Source organism: Brachionichthys hirsutus, chromosome 22 (genome assembly GCF_040956055.1).
Source record: "Brachionichthys hirsutus isolate HB-005 chromosome 22, CSIRO-AGI_Bhir_v1, whole genome shotgun sequence".
Taxonomy (NCBI): domain Eukaryota; kingdom Metazoa; phylum Chordata; class Actinopteri; order Lophiiformes; family Brachionichthyidae; genus Brachionichthys; species Brachionichthys hirsutus.
In genome coordinates, this window is record NC_090918.1 from 8,201,001 (window position 1) to 8,219,644 (window position 18,644).

Below are 18,644 nucleotides of genomic sequence, written 5' to 3' on the forward strand. Positions count from 1 at the left end.
ATTTTGTGCAATGCACGCTAATAGTCCACAAACGCAGCCACGTGGACTTCTGGCAGCTCAGACTACCGTTATGCTTGCAGACATGTGGGAGCAACCATTAGCATTTAGCACTAGCGACCAAGCCATTCGAGGCTAAACTACACCCTTTCCACGCGTGCACGTACGCGACACCCCCCACACAATTAAACCTACAACAACTCTTTAACACAAAGTAGTTTCTTCGCTGCATTTACGTCCAGCGTAAATACCGCCCGGGACAGAGCAGCATTAGCAAAGCTACCTTCCGAAGCCGATGCCCACGCTGACCGAAAGGGAAGCGGCGTTCCAGCCGTCAGAACAAACGAAGCGATGACAGACGCGCCCGCTCCCTCCGGCTCGAAGCACAAACGCGTCGACCGTGCGCGGCTCCCAGACGCGCAAGCTTCGGGTTTGGTATTTAACGCGACTCGGACGTTGCAGAGAGAGGCAGCTGCGTGTTGATGTTATGTACTGGAGGCTGCTACGTCACGTCCCCCCCCCCCCCCTCTCTCCGAGGGGGCGGGGCTAACCCACCGCGAAGAACCACGAGTTAATTAATGGGTCCCGCATGGACTCCTGTTGGGTTTCCTTTTTATTTGTGATAGTTTTAGGACCGGCCTTTACTTGATTAATTCCGTAATGAGGCACGTTGTAGGTTTAATTCAAACACTTAGTCATTTTTTAATTTAATAGTATTTATTTTTAAATATCTATCTATCTGTATGCCTGTCTTTCTAATCTACATAAAATATGCATTGTCATCGTTTAAACTTTGCAATAGTGGCCACATGTTCAGTTAAATATTACAAATGGGGCCAACTTGAACATCCAAATTTGTCTACACGTTAAAATTATAGTAATCCCATATTATTAAAATAAAATTAAGACAATAGTCATCTGACTACTGCATACTGATCGTGCTGACACTCATTTGCTCTGCTGCTTTTACGCATAACATATGTTCAATGCGTGACCTCCACTGTAATATACTGGGCATGTGTTCTTATCTGAGCATATCTGCTAAAGTGTGGAATTGGACTGGCATTTAATCTTCTGCGAAAGTCGTCGACAGAAAAGGCAGCACTAACCACATTTTATTCACACGAGACAGGCTCCCTATGAACGCAGCAGATCCAGATCCATTATTGTCTTGCAGGTTTGCTTAAAGAAAAGTTCCCTTTGTCACCTTGCAGGCTAAATAAAATCCCGATGTGGTTCACTTTCTGACACCTAATATTTTGTGCAAAAGTAAACATAATAATTACATGGCTATTTGCACGATAACTACCTGTGTCATAGATGGTTGGAGCGCAAGAACCCTGCAAAGTCTCTCTTGGCTAATTCTAATTATATTACAGTTCAGACGAGGAAAAGAAAAAGGAGACCAAAAAAAAAACGTGTTTTTCCCTGCAACTCAACGTGCGCCGCAGAACTTTCTAGCTACTGTATGTTTGCCAAGGTGACTCAGGGGGATCGGTTTTGCCTCTCCGTGTTTGTGTCACATTAAATGTGGGTCATATAGCAGATATGGGTCAGTTGTTCCTTGAATGCACCGCTGCTATTCTGAGCAGTTGATTTAGCCCTGCTTATCCTTCCTGCAGCATGTTGCTTGCGTCGTGCATTGATGTTGCATTGATTCGGACCGCGTTAAAATAATAACACCCGACGCCTTATGTTCAGCCTTTTCTTGTTGTCTTAGCTTCTGCTCATAAACCAAGATGAAGGGCATCTTTCAAAAGAGAGGGTATTTGCATGCTGATCTAAATGCAATGGTGTGCGGACCTGATGGGGCTGACATTAGTTTGCAGGTGCAGAATTCTAAAGGCACAACCAGTGAAAGCTGCAGGACTGCCGTCACATGATCTCCCTATTTCTCCTGTTGACCCTGAGGGTTGTGGATTTCTGTTTAGAACTAAAAATTATCCTTAATTATAATTTTGTTTTTAAATCTGATCTTGTTTAAATTGGTTTGTTTTGCACAACTCTCACACTTCCTGTTAAGAAATACCTGAAAGGTAAACCTTCATCATTCACACGACTCACCTCTCCGGGCCTAAACCAGCTTGGATGCGTGTGGCGCTGTATCTCTGGGCCGCAGTTTCGTGTCTGTGTCCGTGTGAAGTTTGTCGCGCAAAGTGCTCATCCTCCCGAGATGAAGCATCGCTGCGCGGGGGCTGAAAGTCCCCCACAATTCTCCGATAGTCCGCCTGGCTCTCCCTCATTCCATCCGCACCAAAGTGCTCATGGCCGTACCCCTCCATGGTCCGTCCGAGGTCAGGCTCAGAATCCAGTGAAACGTTTTGCTATTTGCGTCTTAACAGAATTCCCAAAGTCACCGCAAAATATCCAACAGCTCAAGCTGAATTTGACCCAGAAAAGGAGTCAACCGGAAGGCTGGGGCTGTTTGAACTTCACAACCCTAAAAAGATAAAGAGTTTGCAAAGAAATGGAAACACTTCATTCTCTTCTCAATGTTTTCATCCAAAAGTCTTCCCTCTTTACGTTCCCTACAGACTCGATGTGCAGATGAGTCAGAGAAAAACAGAAAAACAAAGTTCAGACTCCATCTGCCCCCTGCGGGATATGCACCTGCCTACAAAAGGACACCAGCCACCTCTAGGCCGGTCCACAGAGGGGCGTCACCTGGGAGATTCACCCACTGAGAGCATATCGCTGTGGAAATGGTGCCAACAGCAGAGTGTTGTTCTGAAGAGGCTGGCGGGCTGATGTCTTCAAAATGTTGGAGGCGACTGTCTGGACTCTGGAGTGAAGGTGAGGCTAAAGGACAGATAAGCGCAGCGCAGCCCGATTCCCTGCTTATGAGTATAAATAAAGCAGGATAAAGCCGTCACTGCCCCGAGCGCTCCTCTGCAAGTTGAATGGAGTGCTGAGTGCTCTCTCTCTCTCTCTCTCTCTCTCTCTCTGTCTCTCTGTCTCTTTCTATGTATGGGTTAATCCTGCTTTCTATTGTGGCGCTTTCACAAAGAGGATTTCAGAATCAGAATAAACAGGAAAAGGAGAGAGCATCATCATCATCATCATCATCATTATTATTTATTATTATTTATTTTTTACAGCAAGATAATCTACGCTTTTGTCTCACAACTCAGTTCAAGCCAAATACATTCAGCATACAACGCATTTATTTTACACTATTGTGGAATATTGTTATTGTGTCAAACGGTTTTGCATTCACACACACGAACACGCACACACACACACACACACACACACCTGCAGGTGACTGAATGTTCTTGACAGACTTTAGGACGTTAAGATGGAAAATCCTCTTATCCTGTTCTTCTATAGGCTCGAGCAACTTAGAACTCACGCTGACGGAAACACTTCACAAATATGAAGCAAAGAGGAAAACAGATCCGGAAAGTGTGTTTTAATACTGAGGATATATATATATAATGTAACAGAAATGGACTGGCTGCTCTCGGTGTAAAACATGGCTGCAGTCCTACGTTAAAATCATGTCATCTGTGCCATCAAAGGATTAGTGGGGAGTTCCAGCTTTTAATTTCACACGTGCACGTCCTCAGGTTGTCCCTCCGCTCATTCAGTGGCGTTACTGTAATGAGCATCATGCGCATTTAGCGTGGATGCTCATTGGGTGGCTGAAGCAAACCAGAGTCATAAGATTGTTTGACACAAGGGTGACCGATCCCATCAACAAATGACTGGGCGCCGAGGACATGGGTTAGCGGCTCACGCAGAAAAGATTACGCGAATGCAATTCATTTCACATCGCCGCAGGGCAAGGCCCTCTGGAGCTGGAGCTGGGAGAGACCGGATGAAATGGGTTTCCGTTTGATGTCACGTGTCAATAAGAGAGCTGTATAGTCTTCTTTATAGAGTCAGATTATAAGATCAGCTGTTTTACTTCAATCAAAATTCATCAATTTTCAGTGAACACGAGACTTTTGTGGCCGATTTAGAGTCTTTAGTCCGGGACTCGTGCTCTGACGTGAATAATATAACGCTACAGGCCTTTATCTTGGTTGATTTGAATAATAAAGTGAATTAATGGCTGAATTTCATTTGCTTCTTCACAGTCACGGTGTTTTCCAGCTTTGCTCAATGTGACGGCTGCGTGAGAAACTCGATTGATTGCTAATATTGCCGACGTCCATGCTTTTCCTGGTGACGCAGTGCGGCGAGAAAAGGACAATTGACATATTATAACATTGTAATAAAAAGATTAGTGTCATTCTTCGCGTGTTGAAATTGATTTGTTCCTAAAAATGTGCTAAAGCAGGACTAACGTCACTGAAACCATGTGATGCTGTTCTGTGCTGCCACCTAGCGGACTCAATGTTGTATTGCCTTAAAATAAACCACATAATACATGTATGAGTAGAAACCAGAATGTTTTTACCTTCTGTTTACTTGGATGGTGATAGTGAACCACTAAAAGTGATTTCTATACATTTATGAAATTAATTGAGGAATCAAATATTCCTTTAAAATGAAAACACTCAGGCATAACTGGTAAAAAAAAATGCCATATAAAAAGTTAAAGTCTGCATTGCTCGTGGTTTTAAAAATGTGAAAAGAATACAAGAAACATCGCCATCGGTGTATTACCTTATTATAAATGATTTCATGAAGTATTCATGCATTCACCTAGAAATAGTATTTTACTGTTAGAGGTGCTGAACGATTTTTTTATTGGACCTTAAATAATAACCTTCTTTCAAATTGCTTGTGGATTCTTCTCTCCATTAACTGTTCAACTCAGGAAGTAATGAGAAAAGCCAATAAATTATAGTTACACAGAAACTGATTGTCCTTGTTCTTCTTTTTTAAGAACAAATGAAAATAAAATAATGAATTTGAGAGCCATTAAATGTTTTAAGAATAAATGAATTACCCTTTTCCCAGGTATTTCTATAAACTGTACCGCATGTTCAAAAATTACTGATAAAATAACAAAAAGCTGCACGAAAACGTTTTAAATAAACAAAACAGCAATATTTATCTTTTAGTACAAACAGTGGTGTAACAGTGTACAAGTACTAGTACCTCATGTGCAATACTTTGGCAGACATCCTTTATTCAATGCCAATATTTAAGCCTCAGGATGTGTTTGTTTCTTTACTTTTTGTGTGACTCACAGTCGTCTCATTGTTCGGATTCTTATTGGCAAACCTTTCAGTGGTTACACGGGGATGCAGTGAAAAATTGGCAAGGATTAAATTAAATTAAATATTCTGTTTTTTTTTACTCTTTGAGGGGCCGGCGTTTTAAACCCAGGCTGTGAAAGGATTTAATGTACTTGTGTTGATGAGTCTTTAATAATTATTTAATAATGAGATATGATTGACCTGAAATGAAAACAGGAGGCTAATCTGGATGATCACGTTCAACTGTGCAGGCCTGAGTTGCAAAAGCATGTTCAACTGGGTTAGAGTTTACAGCAACTCTGACTCGGAAGTAAAAAGCATGCCAAGTAACAGTTAGTGTGACACGAGTTCCTTAACTCCTTCAGGCGAACCGTATAGTGAGCAACTAAAGCTGGAATTTCATCACAGATTGTCTCCCAAATGGGAAGAGAAGCCACAGCAAACTGGGGAAAAGAGAAAAAGAACTTTTGTCTCTGCTTATTCATCTAAAATGGGGGGATTTTCCACGATGAAAGTCCGGAATCTCCACTTTGACAAGCGACTCATTGGCTTTCTGACAGGAGACTACATACAGCTCCTCTATCTGGTTATCTTGGGACGACGTGGAGTTGGGAGGAGGTAGAAGCCAGCCTGTCAATGTATTTGCATAGTATTGATTGAGTATTGATGATTAAATGTAATCTCAGAATCTAGAAAAATCTAGGCGTTAGTGAGAACATAGGTCACACCTATTGCCCAACGATTAATGGTTTCGTCTTCCCTCCTGAAACTATTTTGTGGCTCGATCCAAAATGTAACTATGTTATGTCATATCAAACTATTCCTGAATCCTCCTGATGAAGGATCAATGCATAATAATAATAATAATAATAATAATAATAATAATAAATGAAGAGGCTACAGAGCAGGTCCTGACAGGCCAGACAACGGATCCAAACACGACTATAAATATGTTTTGAACAAGCCAAGGAAAATCCCTGAACTCTCCTCAGGTCACCGTGAGCAGAGAAACAGGAACCCGCCCGCTGCTGCGCGCAGCGTGACGTCACCGTTACGCATTATAATCAGCAAAACTCCCGACGCAAGAAGCTCCCGAAGCTCTGCGGATCAGAGATGATTTCATAAACCCCGAAGGAAGCGAAAGAGCGGCTCATTTCTCCGGTGGTTTGCCGTTAAAGCGGTTCAGAGAGAAAGACGCAGAGACACCGGAATAAAGCAGCCGGTAAGAGTTCCTGCCTGCGTCCTTCTTTTAGATCTGCGTGTGAAACAACAATGTTCGTTTATTCTCGCCGTGATCCAGCGTTTATTCCAAAAAGCACGTGCGCTATAAAAGGCTCGATGTTGCCTTCAGGTTCTGTTGGACTGCGTGGGTTAATCCGGTTTCGTGTCATACGTGCAGAACGTGGATCGGATTAAGCGCAATAGCGCAGGCCTTCTCTTTTGACGAGGGTGGCCTCTGACGGTCGCCACGAATTTTCTAAACGGAATACTAAAGAGGTAAAGGAACTTGTAATCACATTTGAAGATGCAAAAATAGTTTTTTTTGTGTATCACGGTTAGAAATATTTTCAAACTTTCCGTCAAAGAAACTATTCTGAGAATCGAAAGGCAAATGGTTTAAGTAAAACAAACCAAAAAAAAAACATTTGAATTCGGTCATAATTAAAATTGATATTTCCAATAATTTACAAAATGCACAAATACCGTGTTACTTTGCTTCTTCCTGTTCTTTCTTTATGATTTATAGCACCACGTATTTTCCAACAAATATTGGTTGCGGTCCGGAATTTCTTTCAATCCCAATCTATGAAGTCTGGCAGAACGCACAATTCTGAGAGGTGATTTTCTAATCCCAATCCCAGACGATGTGTAACACAACCCGGCGACACTGACAGGAAGTGTGTTGCTCAGGATGACATCATTTATTAAGCGTTGCATCAGTCCATGAGGGGGGGGGGGTTACTCCTGTTATCAATCACAATGAGCAACACAATATTGCTCGTGTACAATGAGGCATATTCCAGTCCAAATGTACTTGTTCTGTTTGTCATTTTTATTCAATCCAAGAGAATCTTCTTCTTTTGCAGCTCTCCTTTACCCTAAGAGAGCCATGATGACAGCCGTCCTCAAGATGTACTTCATCGGGACGGCGCTGACCGTCCTCGCCGTCCTCGCGGGGTTCGTGGATTCCTTCGGCGGCCTGATGTACCCCCAGGATCCGCACTACGGTTTGGGGCCGGATCAGCACTCAAAGGCTCCGGGGCAGTTCGATTCCAGCGGAGTGTCTGTGAGGCGAGACATCACAGGGCCTTCGTTCTAGATCTAGAACATGACAGCTGGGAGGATGTGCTGGTTGCCGTGACAACGACTGGACAAACGACGCTTCCCAATTGCACTGTGCAGGCAACTAGTTTGTGTTTAGCAACTATCTGACGAGAAATGTAACTCGACTTAACAATCATTTGCACTAAAGTTTTGTATTTTTTCACGTCTATTTGTTCATTTTAAGTTGTGTATTTTTCAATAAATAAAACAACAAAAATGCACTTTATTTTCATTGGCTTTAGTGAATCATGAACTGTTTTAGGAATACTGCAGTGGTGACCTCTTTCTTTCCATTCATCTTTCTGGCCGCTTTGTCCATTATGGGGTCATGGGGCATTTTAAAATTTTTTTATTTTCTTTTAAAAGAAAAAAAACAACAACAACAAAGAACTCAATGAAGATATAACCTTTCATATAAAATGATGATCTGCGAGCGAGAACACATTTATCAACAGTTCTTCCATCTGCTTCCTGATTGTCGAGGACAACTTTCGAGGCCCTGCTGTCCCAGACTGGACGGGAGAGACGGATCAACAGTCCTCGCGGCGGCCAGTGGTTGCTCAGTCGCTGCAGAAAAGTCTTCCCCTCCTGGGCCTTTTACAGATGAATGGAACTCGATGTTGGTTTCCCTCATCAGGTCTCGTGTGGTTCAATCTCTGCAGTCTTGATGGCGATGTGGTGGATATGCAACACCCAGACACGTGACCATGTGTAAAGAGCAAAATCTTCTTTCTTAAGCCTCTTCGCTTCCTTTTCCCGGTGCTGCAGGGTAGTATTAGTCATCCATCGGATGCCACGAGGCCCGGCTTTTTCTTAGTAAACTGGCTGGTACAGGACCGGAGGCACCATCATCATCTGGATCCAGCCGTTTTACACAGAATACGGTCAATCACAAGATTGTCTTTGCTTCATGGAATAATTCCTAATTCTTGGAGGGTGAGAAATGACTATTAAATGAAACTGCTGATCCGGATCACATTTTCAATAGCTGTACTGTCCTAAATCCGCCATTAGTGGCATTTTTCCTTGAAATAAATGAAAACTGCGCACAAAGCCACATGCAATCAGACTTGACGTCACGCGTGGAGCCACCAGCCCTCTTGGCGTTCCGGCTGAACGCTTGACGTCCTCTTGCGTTCAGCTGCGTCCACTGCAAAAAAACAAACAAAAAAAAACAGATGCGCCTTTGAAAACCAGTTCTGTTATGCTGAAATCGCGCCTCCCTCAATTTCCAACATTCCTGAAGAATCTTAATTTCTTATTTCACAACAACCACATCAGTCACGTTGCGCGCTTTTCCTCGGAGCGTAAATCCTCACAAGCGGCCCGGGTCGCCTGGATGCGGGCAGACGCACCCGCAGACCGGCGGCGCACCTCTTTACGCAGCACTTTTGACGTTAACGACCCGTCCCAGCACGTCCCCACACCTGACAGACACTCCGGTCACTCCGACGGTCATCTTGGGACACGCGATGCGGAGATTTGAGCTCCTCTTGGGGGTGTGCGCCCTTCTCCTCCTGGCTGCTGAAGGTGGGAGCCGGGGGAGGACGTTAAGTTTCCGACGCACTCCTCAGCAGGATGACCGCCGGGGTCGAAGCCGCCCCAGGAGGGACGCCAGCGGCTCCCTCACAGCGCCTGGCGGGCCTCCCCTCACCTCCTGCCGGATCCCGCTCACCCTGGCAGAGCACAAGGTCCTGGATGATAACACGCACGAGGTAAGGGAGTTCTCCAGGTGGTGCATATTTAGGCAGAAAGAATACAAGACAGGCCAGGATTTAATGCGCTTTTTTTTACTTTTTGAAAATATATGTAAAATAAATAAAGCCATGCTTAATTAAAAGAAAAAAATAATGATTGCAAAAAGAGAAACTATGGCAATCAATACATGTCATTTATCCTCAGCAATGATGATAATTAACCCAATAATCCCAGGAGCATTAAACTCAGTTGGGTTAGGGTTTTGGATTGTGCACATGAAAGTATTGAAGTATTGCTGTGTTGTACTGTTGTATTTGTGTTTTCTTAGACGGGGTTTAACGGTGATGACGGTTCCTATGTGATTCTCACGTGGGTGGGCGACGGTACAGGAGTGAGTATCCAAAGTTTAACCTGCTTTTTAAAAAGATGACCATGCAGAAAAAACATCATTTGAAAAATATCACTTTCAGATAGAAACTAACTAAGCAGTGTTTTTAAAAGATCTTTTTCATGCAAAGTTTGTAACTGAATTTCCCAGGTGGTTCTGGTCCTCTCAACATTTAGCGCCCCAATAGAATCTTTCCTAGAAGGAGGCTCCTCACGGCTTTATCGCAGGTGAGTCAGCATCTGGCGCACGAAAGCGAAATGTGCAGCAGCAAAATACTTTGGAAGCTTTCTTTCTCTCATCAGTACCGATTATGGAAAATCCTTCCATGACATTTCCCAGCGGATCAACAACACCTTCATCAGGGAGGAGTTTGGGGTCAGGGTCGGACCGGGGAGTTCTGTAAGTTCACATGAAGGGCTGTTAGAGTTCAAGATGGGGAACTTGGATGGTCTGTTCTCACCACAGGGGGAGGAACGTGATGATTCAAGAAAGTGAAAAATATCTCATCTTCAAACCTTTTTTTTCCCTTTAAATTTCTCTGAGAAAATGAAAAAAAAAAAAAAAAACTGTTTCCTGATCTTTACATCGCAAATCAATACAATTTGTTTTAACAAAAATTCTGATGAAAACGAATTTGACAGTTTTATTCATTTAATGATTTTCATCCCTATGGAGCAACCTTCATATCAGATCTGCCTTTGATTGGTTTTAATCAATAGGTGATACTGACAGCAGACATACCTGTGGTGCACAACCGAGGAGGGATCATCTTCACCTCCACAGATGCCGGTGCAACCTTCAAGTTCATCCAGCTGCCCTTCCACCTGGCTCAGCCAATCACGTACCACTTCCTCAATCCCGACTACCTGGCGGCCCTCAGCATTGACGTGAGATGCTTCTCTTTCTTTCACTTTTTATTCTTGGGGTCTTGTTGGTGGTCTCTGTTTTTTTTTGTGTGTAACATACTGGGTAAAACACATGAAGGATTGTGTGTACTTGCACACACACACACACACATGAAGGACACACACCTTAAAGTAAAGGTAAACAGCCCTCTGTTCTTTCCCACCTTGCAGGGCGGTCTTTGGCTCTCGCTGGACTTTGGTGCCAAGTGGACAAAAGTTCACGATGGAGTGCATTCTTTCTCATGGTGAGGATAAACAGGAAACAAAACCACATGAAACATCCCAGCGTGACTAAAAGGAAGCACGTCAGATGAACCATATATTTTTAAATGTATCGAAGGCACCACAAAATATTGCATGTCTGATTGTTTTATTATCGGGGAGAAGAAACCGCTGCACCATTTGTAGTATTTAATCTTCGTCTTTCTATTTCAGGGGAGCTGGAATCCATTTATTCTTCAGCTACAGTCGAGTAGACGCAGGTACGAAGCTGGAGGAAACGCACTCGTTGTCTCATTGAAACACAAACCTGAAAATCCAAGACAGACTGAAATAAAGAAGAAGTTATCGTTTAAATCTCTGATTGTTTTTTTTTTTTACACAATTTGAAATACTTTTTTTTTTTAAATGACAAAATACTCGACTCAGTTCTATTTGCCTTTAAACACAACAATATCTTAAAGGATTGCAAATCATCTCCTCCTTTTTAACTTGTGTGACGGCTCTTTTTTTTGCCGCAGACGAGGCAGATGAGAGGGGGGATTTGGTGCTGAAGAGGACGAAGGATCTGGGACAGACCTTCACCACCATCCACGAGGACATCTACAGCTTCGGCTACATCGGAGCCTTTCTCTTCTTTTCTGTGATGGAAGACTCCGTAAGAAGCAAAAACAACATGCGGTTGCATCATGAGATCTGGAGCTTTAGTAAGGTGACGCTTCTCTTTTGCTCCCAGAGATCCCCTCGCGTCATGTATTTCTCTTCAGACCAAGGAGACACCTTCAGCCAAGCGGTCCTGCCTTCTGCCTCCACCGAACAGGTGACTTAAATTAAAAACGGCTTGTTTGTTATTATTTTTGTGTGTCGTTTAAGGTTATATTATTCAAAGACTTTGAATTGTGATGAGACTTCATGCAGGCGAAGGAAGACAGATTACATTTTGAGGCAGTTCTGGTTACAGATTCAACTTCTGGATCACTTTTTCTTTATATTTAATGTACAAGATCATATTTTAACCCCACCTTCTCCCAATATCCTCAAATATAAGAATAAACCAATCAACATTAAACCACCCTGGAATGAGTGACTCCTGTATTTGGAGGTGGTTGGTTCACATTACGGTTTTAAAAGCAAGATAAAGACACGGCACTGCAATTGATATGATGAGAAAATACAGAAATAAACAAAATGGAATGCATTTAATGTTTCAAAATGTCTCCAAGTTTATTTAAATATGCAATAAATGTGTTATTTCGTTAACATTGGAGAGCATTGATTTGTGACATGATTGAATATATTAGTCACTTTTTCTTTCTACAAATATACTTGTCTTAAAAATATGCACACTTTTTTTTTATTGTTTGACACTATTATTCTTTTGCACCATTTACATTAGATCGGCTATTGGCAACATTTCCATTTTCAACACCAACTGAACACGCACGTTTTCTGGTGCAACACACACACACACACACACACACACTACATCTTGTTGACAGCACAAACCCACACTTTCGCTCTCTCTCTCTCTCGCTCTCACGGCGATTAGGCAAGGTTTGTGGCAAAGATCAAAGTCATCACAAAGAGTTTTCTTTATTTGCAAGTGCAGTTTTTCTCACCCACATCTCTCTCTCTCTCTCTCTCTCTCTCTTGACATGCGTTTGCAGTTCTATTCCATCCTGGATGGAGATGAGGACATGCTCTTCATGCACGTGGACAACCCAGGAGGTAACAACAAACAACTAAACACAACCAGGTCTATAAATCTGGCCATGTTGTGGAGAGAGCGTGACAGAAAGAGTTCTCTCTGCCCCGTTTTGCTGTAATGGAAACGCTCAACGTTCAACCGGTTTCACAAGTTCTCCTTGCTGACAAATCATTCCATCATTCCGAGTGCGTGTCCTTGAGTATGCAAGTCCAACTGCGTCCCCTTTGTTCCTTTCTCTACCCCCCCCCCCCCCCCCCCCGCCACTCAGTCCCTCTCATTCACTTCTATTTCTGTTCCACACTATATTTCTATTTCTCTGCCAAGCGATCCTCCGGCTAATGTCCAGATTAGCTGATGGGACTTTTGAATTGCTGAGATAGGTAGTGGAGATACGGGGCGGGGGGGTTATCTTTTGTCGGCAGGAGCAGGGGGGGGGGGGGGGGGTTACACTTGACGAGCTGACAAACACATCTTGTGATCAGGGTGTGACACAAGTGCACACACATGGAAAACGAGTTCCATCGCCTCCGTCAGCTGAGCTTGTCCTTCATGGCTCACTCTGAAGTCAATGCCTGTCCTATTAAATGTCCATCTCATGCGTCTTTGACCCCCCAGTCTGTTTGGAGGTTCATGCCGTCTCCCGTCTCACTGCAGACACCTTCTTTGGGACCATGTATACTTCGGATGACCGCGGTATCTTGTTCTACAAATCTCTGGAGCGCCACCTGTTCGACGGGCAGAGGAAGAGCGATTTCACCAACATCACTTCGCTGAGAGGAGTCTACCTCACCAACAGACTGGATGATGGTAGAGTAACATCTGCGTATATGATACGCAGATAAGCATATATAATATGCGTTTAAGCAAATGTAGCTGTTTTGCATTTGATTGAAGTATTTTTTTTTAACTGTTAAAGGTACTTTTAGTTCACTTAAGTATCCAAATACTCCTCCTACCGCTCTATTTTATAAAAAACAAAAGACTGACGATTCAATATTTTTTTGTGTGTTTCAGACGGACGTATAAGATCCGTCATTTCCTTCAACAGAGGAGGGACATGGAGACAACTCAACAAGCCCGAGAATGTGGAGTGTGGAGATCAAGTCCAGAGTGTATGTGGTACAATAATCCCAGTCTGCCAGTCAGATTAGATTCTACGCATGAACCAGGAAGTGTTTCTGTGCTCCATCAGTGCAACCTTCACATTCATGGAGAACACAGCTGCAACAACCGCATCGTTCCCATGCTGGCTTTGTCCGAACCGACCGCCATCGGCCTGGTCATCGCTCACGGTAACTGATCCGTGGTTCCAGAGTTTAATACGTGGAATAAATCGTGCCAAATGTGCAACTTTAAATCACGTTCCCAATACAAGTATTTGATGTTGTTACATGTTGTGTTCTGGGTGACCTTCTCTCTTCTTCAGGTACCGTAGGAGATTCTCTGTCATCGTCGACGCACCCTGACGTGTTTGTTTCCTCTGATGGGGGTTATAACTGGAGAGGGACCCTCAGGGGTCCTCACCATTACAGCATACTGGACTCTGGGGGTCTTATTGTAGCGGTGGAGGCACACCACGAAAGACAAGTCAAGACTATCAAGTACTGAGCAGATATATTCTCTGACAGTCGATTATTTATTTGAAGTTGCGCTGAATGTAAAGACGCGTCGGCCATCTTTTCTGGTCACAAGGTTCTCCACAGACGAGGGACGGTGCTGGAAGTCCTACAACTTCACCGAGCAGCCCTTCTTCTTCGCAGGCCTGGCATCTGAGCCGGGAACAAAGGCCATGAGCGTCAGCGTTTGGGGGTTCCGGCCCGAGGAAGATGCCCAGCCCATGTGGGTGGCCGTCACCATAGATTTCCAGAGCCTCATTCGGAGAGAGTGTGAGTCCAGACGCTACAATTCCATTTTTACAAAACTGGCACATTGACTCAACCACAGGACAGCAAGCCAAGAGGCTCCTCTGAATTCCTCAGGTACCGAGCAGGACTATGAAGCGTGGCTGGCTCATTCCAGCGACACGGCCGGAGAGTCGGACAGAAGCGGCTGCGTTTTGGGCGTCAAGGAAACTTATCGCCGGCTGAAGAAGCAATCGGCGTGCAGGAACGGCCGAGGGTTTGTTGTGAGCAAGAGGGAAACCCCCTGCCTGTGCACCAGAGACGATTTCCAATGGTACAAATCCCGAAAACAACGACTAAAAACAGCTACGGCAGAGCTGTTAAAAAGCCCTTCCGTTTCCTTTTTAACAGCGACTTTGGATATTATCGGGACGTGAACGCCTCATACTGCGTTGCTGCCAACAAAACCTCGGACATCTGCCTTAACGGAGAGGAGGGCGAGCTTCCCTCTGCAGGGTAACCATGGCCGCTTGTTATTTGTTCAATGATGACACACAACTTGCGCGTGCACTTGGACAATACTGAATATATTTGCAGGTACCGCAAAGTCCCGAGCAATAAGTGCGAGGGGGGGTTCAATCCTCGGCTCGATGCGCAGACGGTGGTCAGACCCTGCGCCGTTAGTCCCGGTCCCGGTCCACCCGCCAGGTCTTCGCCCCCAACCACACACTTTGACACGCCGGTGAGCATTCATTGCGTCTTTAATTGCTCGCGTTTACATTTTAGCAGCAAAATAGATCGAGATAGAGAGAACTTTAGGGTAACTGAGATGCGATGAATGTGTTTTTCTTTTATTCCAGAGAGAGAGGCTGGTGTTGATTCTGGTGTGTGCAGGAGCCGGAGTAATCGTCCTGGTCGCTGTCCTTTCTGCTATCTTTGCCGTCAGGAGGGCGGTTTACCGAAGCAGGTGAAACTAGTGACGCACGCCCGTGCAGCACGAGCACCGTCTCACACACGCAACATTAGCTGACCGCTGCGGTTTAATGTCACCATCTACAGGACGCCGGTTTATCGTTTCTCCAACCTTCAGATTCAGGATAACGAAAACGGCGTCGCAGCCGATCTGGAAAGCACCAGCAGCTGCAATGGCACGGCGTGCCAGCACGACTCGGATGATGTGACATGATTTATTTATATATTGATTTCTTTCTTTTTTGCATTGAATATATGTTATGAGCACGCACCAACTTATGATTTATACATTTTTACTGACATCTTTTTTTTTTTTGACAGGATCTTATTGGATGATACATTTTAATAAATGTAAATGACACTCACAATTGAAAGCTGCTGTCCTGCAGGATACCACTAATGACATTTTGTTGGACTTATCCAAGACATTTTCATGGCATCTCCATGGCAACTCCTGAGGATTTGAATGACAACTACAAAATTTTCTTAATTTATTGATCTTACTTCATTTCATGACTTTGCTTACTATTTGATTTGTACAGTATGCTTGTTATTTTATTTTACTTTGCACCATCATTTTAATTAATGTTCAGTGTGGAAATAAGAGAAAACTTAAAATGTGCATTAAATCATACAATATCTTATTATTTGTTCTTTACGTTGTGCGTCCTAGTTTCAAAATATGCCATGACAACTGACAACCTTATAAATCCTTGTCGACCAGAGGAGAATGGCGGCGCTGTGACGTCTCACGGCTGTTTCGACGAGAAAAGAGAAGAAGAAAAATGAGGAAGCCCGTATTAGGGAAACAAAGATAAACCATAAAAAGAGGATATCCCACTCTTGACAAAGTATTTACTTTTCGCACGCAGGTATAAAGTAAATACTAAATACAAAACTAACTGACATAAACATGAGATGAAACAATGTTGTTTTCATTCATTGTATTGTTTGACAGAAGTGTAGTTTAGGTTTGTTTTGTACTTGTACTATAATTTAATTCACAATCTGAGCATTGCGTATGTTACACTTCAAATATTTTTAAATGTGCTTTTTACTATTACTACTTATGACTAAAAAAAAAAAAACCCCACTGCAATGTAATTTTCCATTTTCTTCATAGCCTTTTATTTTCATGGTAGTTTATACACACGTCACGTGTTTTTCCTCAACCCATAATCTGCAATGTTCGTCTCCGAAGTTTTCCACAGAGTGGAGCATCTTACTTTTTATCATAGCCCACAGAGCCGTTCCGCTATCAGCGCTTACACGAATCACTCCTTTCGAGTTTCTCCACCAAACCGGAATCGGTGGTTACCGGGGCGATTAACCAGGTAAGCAAAGTGTTATATTTAACCTTTAAAAGATTTTACCTAAAAAAATAAAAATAAAAGTTACTACATGACGTTTCTCTGGTGCCAGCTAGCAAACATTAGTAAAAACGGCGAAGTTAAACAGCAGTCGAATTAACATGGATGCTAGCTAGCGAATCAAAATTTAGCTTCTATGCTATTTATACTAAAATAAAACATTTTACTTTCGGTAGCTGTACAGCCACCGATGTCCTTTTAGCAATGGCTGCGTTAAAATAAAAATATATATATTTAGCTTCCTGGCTAATAGTAGCCCGCGTATCGTCACCGCCGTGGCCATAACGGACCTCCCTTCCGTGTTATCGTCACAGTTTGCAGCTGTGGATTGAGCGGCCGAGTGCTGACGATGATGGTCAGAGCCGGGGGTGAGTGTTCGCTCGTTAAACGGAAAATAAATGACTATAAACCGGCGACGATCTGTCACCCTGTGTCCGTCCGTCTCAGGCATCCTGAAGTTAGCGGCGCTCGTCTCCTCCTTGCTCCTCGCGGTTTTCCTGGCTTTCCAGCTGCTGGAGATAAACATGGATTTCAGGCTGGCCAGTTTCTTGTGTGGGTAGAACGATCAATACCACGCGTGTCAGGAGAGACCATCTGAAGCGTTTGTTTTAGGTTTATCTGACCATCATTAAGTTAACTTTTTCTTTTTTTTTTTACTTATCAGACAAATCTGGACAAGGCCGAGAAACCTGTGAGTATGCACTTCTGTCTTATTTAGGCTTTCCCTCCTCTTTTAAGTCTCCACCCCGACCACGCCGAGCCTGCAGGATCTCCCGGCGTCTCCAGGGACTCTCTAGTTCCTGCTGTTTGCTTCACCGAGCGCCTTTCAGCGGAAGGCCGCCTTCGTTCTCTGCGGATAAGCCTTTCTCACTTGGTGTCGGCTATCGCCGGGTGTCGATTGCTACTTAAAAAGGACATTTCCCTATCCGCAGTCACAAAGCCTGCCAGGTACAAGTGCGGCCTGTCGAGGTCTTGTCCATCTCGGCACTTTGCCTTCAAGATTATAAGCGGGGCGGCGACGGTGGTGGGGCCCAGGATCTGCTTGGAGGACAAACTGTAAGTCCTTAATCTTTCAGAAACACAGGAGCGTACACGCCTTTGAGAATATGTGAATACTACACACACTGTACTGTAACAGCATGCAATCCTTTTTTTTGTACTTTTAAATATAGGTCATATACTATCGGCTCTCTGGGATAGACATCCAGCAGTAAAAAAAATACATATATTTATAACACCATTATTGTTGCAGCATTGGGAATAAGTTGTATTGCAGTACTCGCAATATCAAGTAATTTGAGTTAATTTGTGTGGCTGTTTTACCAGTTTAACAGGAGTTAATCCTAAACAGGATCCATTGTCTTCATACAAAGGATTTCATGGCACGACAATATCATATAACTGATATTATCCACAGTTATGTTGCAGAATACAACCTAACGCCCAGCAAGTGAAACGGCAAATCTGCTTCATACAGAACTTCGCCCAAAAAAACAAAAAAACAAACCCAGTTATTGCTTATTTAAATTTCCAACATGATGACAAAATAGCTCCGAATATAATATTTTCTCGGAGTGTTTTCCAGCTCTTCTGCTAAACACCTCTGCAGAGATTGCCTCAAATTAGTTGACTGGGACCAGCACAACCAGTAGCTCCAAGCGGCACGACGGGGGGGGGGGGGATTCCGCTGGTTTCGGTCGCATCCTTGTGGTGATACGGATCTCTTCTCCCACACTAGATAGAGCTTCCTGACTCTTCCTGCTCCTGCAGGCAGCGTTCCGTATTCAGAGCACATCTTAGGATCTCCAACTTTTGAAGCCAATAAATACTTGGCCTTTTATATGTTTTAGAATTTGAAAACAGATATTTTTTCACACCTTATGGAAGAAATAATTCATTGATTTTAAAGCAGCACGAGACTCAGAAGCCGGCTTGACGCGGTCCGTTTAATGGCGCGCGACAGACCGGCTCCGTTTCTTAAGTCAACAGCGTCTGAATCCAAATCCTGACATGATGTTTGATGAAGGCAGGAAACGGATCGTTGTCCAGGATGTGCCGCTCCGCTGCA

The 18,644-nt window shown here is 43.6% G+C and overlaps 1 protein-coding gene and 2 long non-coding RNA genes across 3 annotated transcripts; all 3 read left to right on the plus strand.

The window, feature by feature from the left end:
• Positions 1-6,197: 6,197 nt before the first annotated feature.
• LOC137910977 (uncharacterized) lies at positions 6,198-7,696 on the plus strand. The gene is made up of 2 exons (XR_011106087.1): positions 6,198-6,372; positions 7,238-7,696. It is a non-coding gene; the product is annotated as an uncharacterized lncRNA (long non-coding RNA).
• Positions 7,697-8,947: 1,251 nt separating this feature from the next.
• On the plus strand, positions 8,948-15,502 carry si:dkey-159a18.1 (sortilin). The gene is made up of 20 exons (XM_068755567.1): positions 8,948-9,190; positions 9,502-9,564; positions 9,712-9,788; positions 9,864-9,960; positions 10,281-10,448; positions 10,638-10,711; positions 10,902-10,948; positions 11,207-11,343; positions 11,422-11,505; positions 12,353-12,413; positions 13,048-13,200; positions 13,408-13,505; positions 13,586-13,685; positions 13,820-13,994; positions 14,086-14,279; positions 14,373-14,568; positions 14,646-14,750; positions 14,832-14,976; positions 15,095-15,201; positions 15,294-15,502. The coding sequence occupies exons 1-20, from the start codon at positions 8,948-8,950 to the stop codon at positions 15,418-15,420; spliced, it is 2,451 nt and encodes an 816-aa protein (XP_068611668.1). The 3' UTR covers positions 15,421-15,502.
• A 990-nt stretch (positions 15,503-16,492) lies between these two features.
• LOC137911164 (uncharacterized) lies at positions 16,493-17,578 on the plus strand. Its single transcript, XR_011106090.1, has 5 exons — positions 16,493-16,540; positions 16,891-16,944; positions 17,024-17,128; positions 17,241-17,267; positions 17,509-17,578. It is a non-coding gene; the product is annotated as an uncharacterized lncRNA (long non-coding RNA).
• Positions 17,579-18,644: the final 1,066 nt, after the last annotated feature.

Coding starts and splice junctions, on each gene's coding strand:
- si:dkey-159a18.1 (XM_068755567.1), top strand. CDS start 8,948: ATGCGGAGATTTGAGCTCCTCTTGGGGGTGTGCGCCCTTCTCCTCCTG. Junction 10,712..10,901: donor GGAGTGCATTCTTTCTCATG/GTGAGGATAAAC, acceptor TTTCTATTTCAG/GGGAGCTGGAATCCATTTAT. Junction 11,506..12,352: donor CTTCTGCCTCCACCGAACAG/GTGACTTAAATT, acceptor ATGCGTTTGCAG/TTCTATTCCATCCTGGATGG.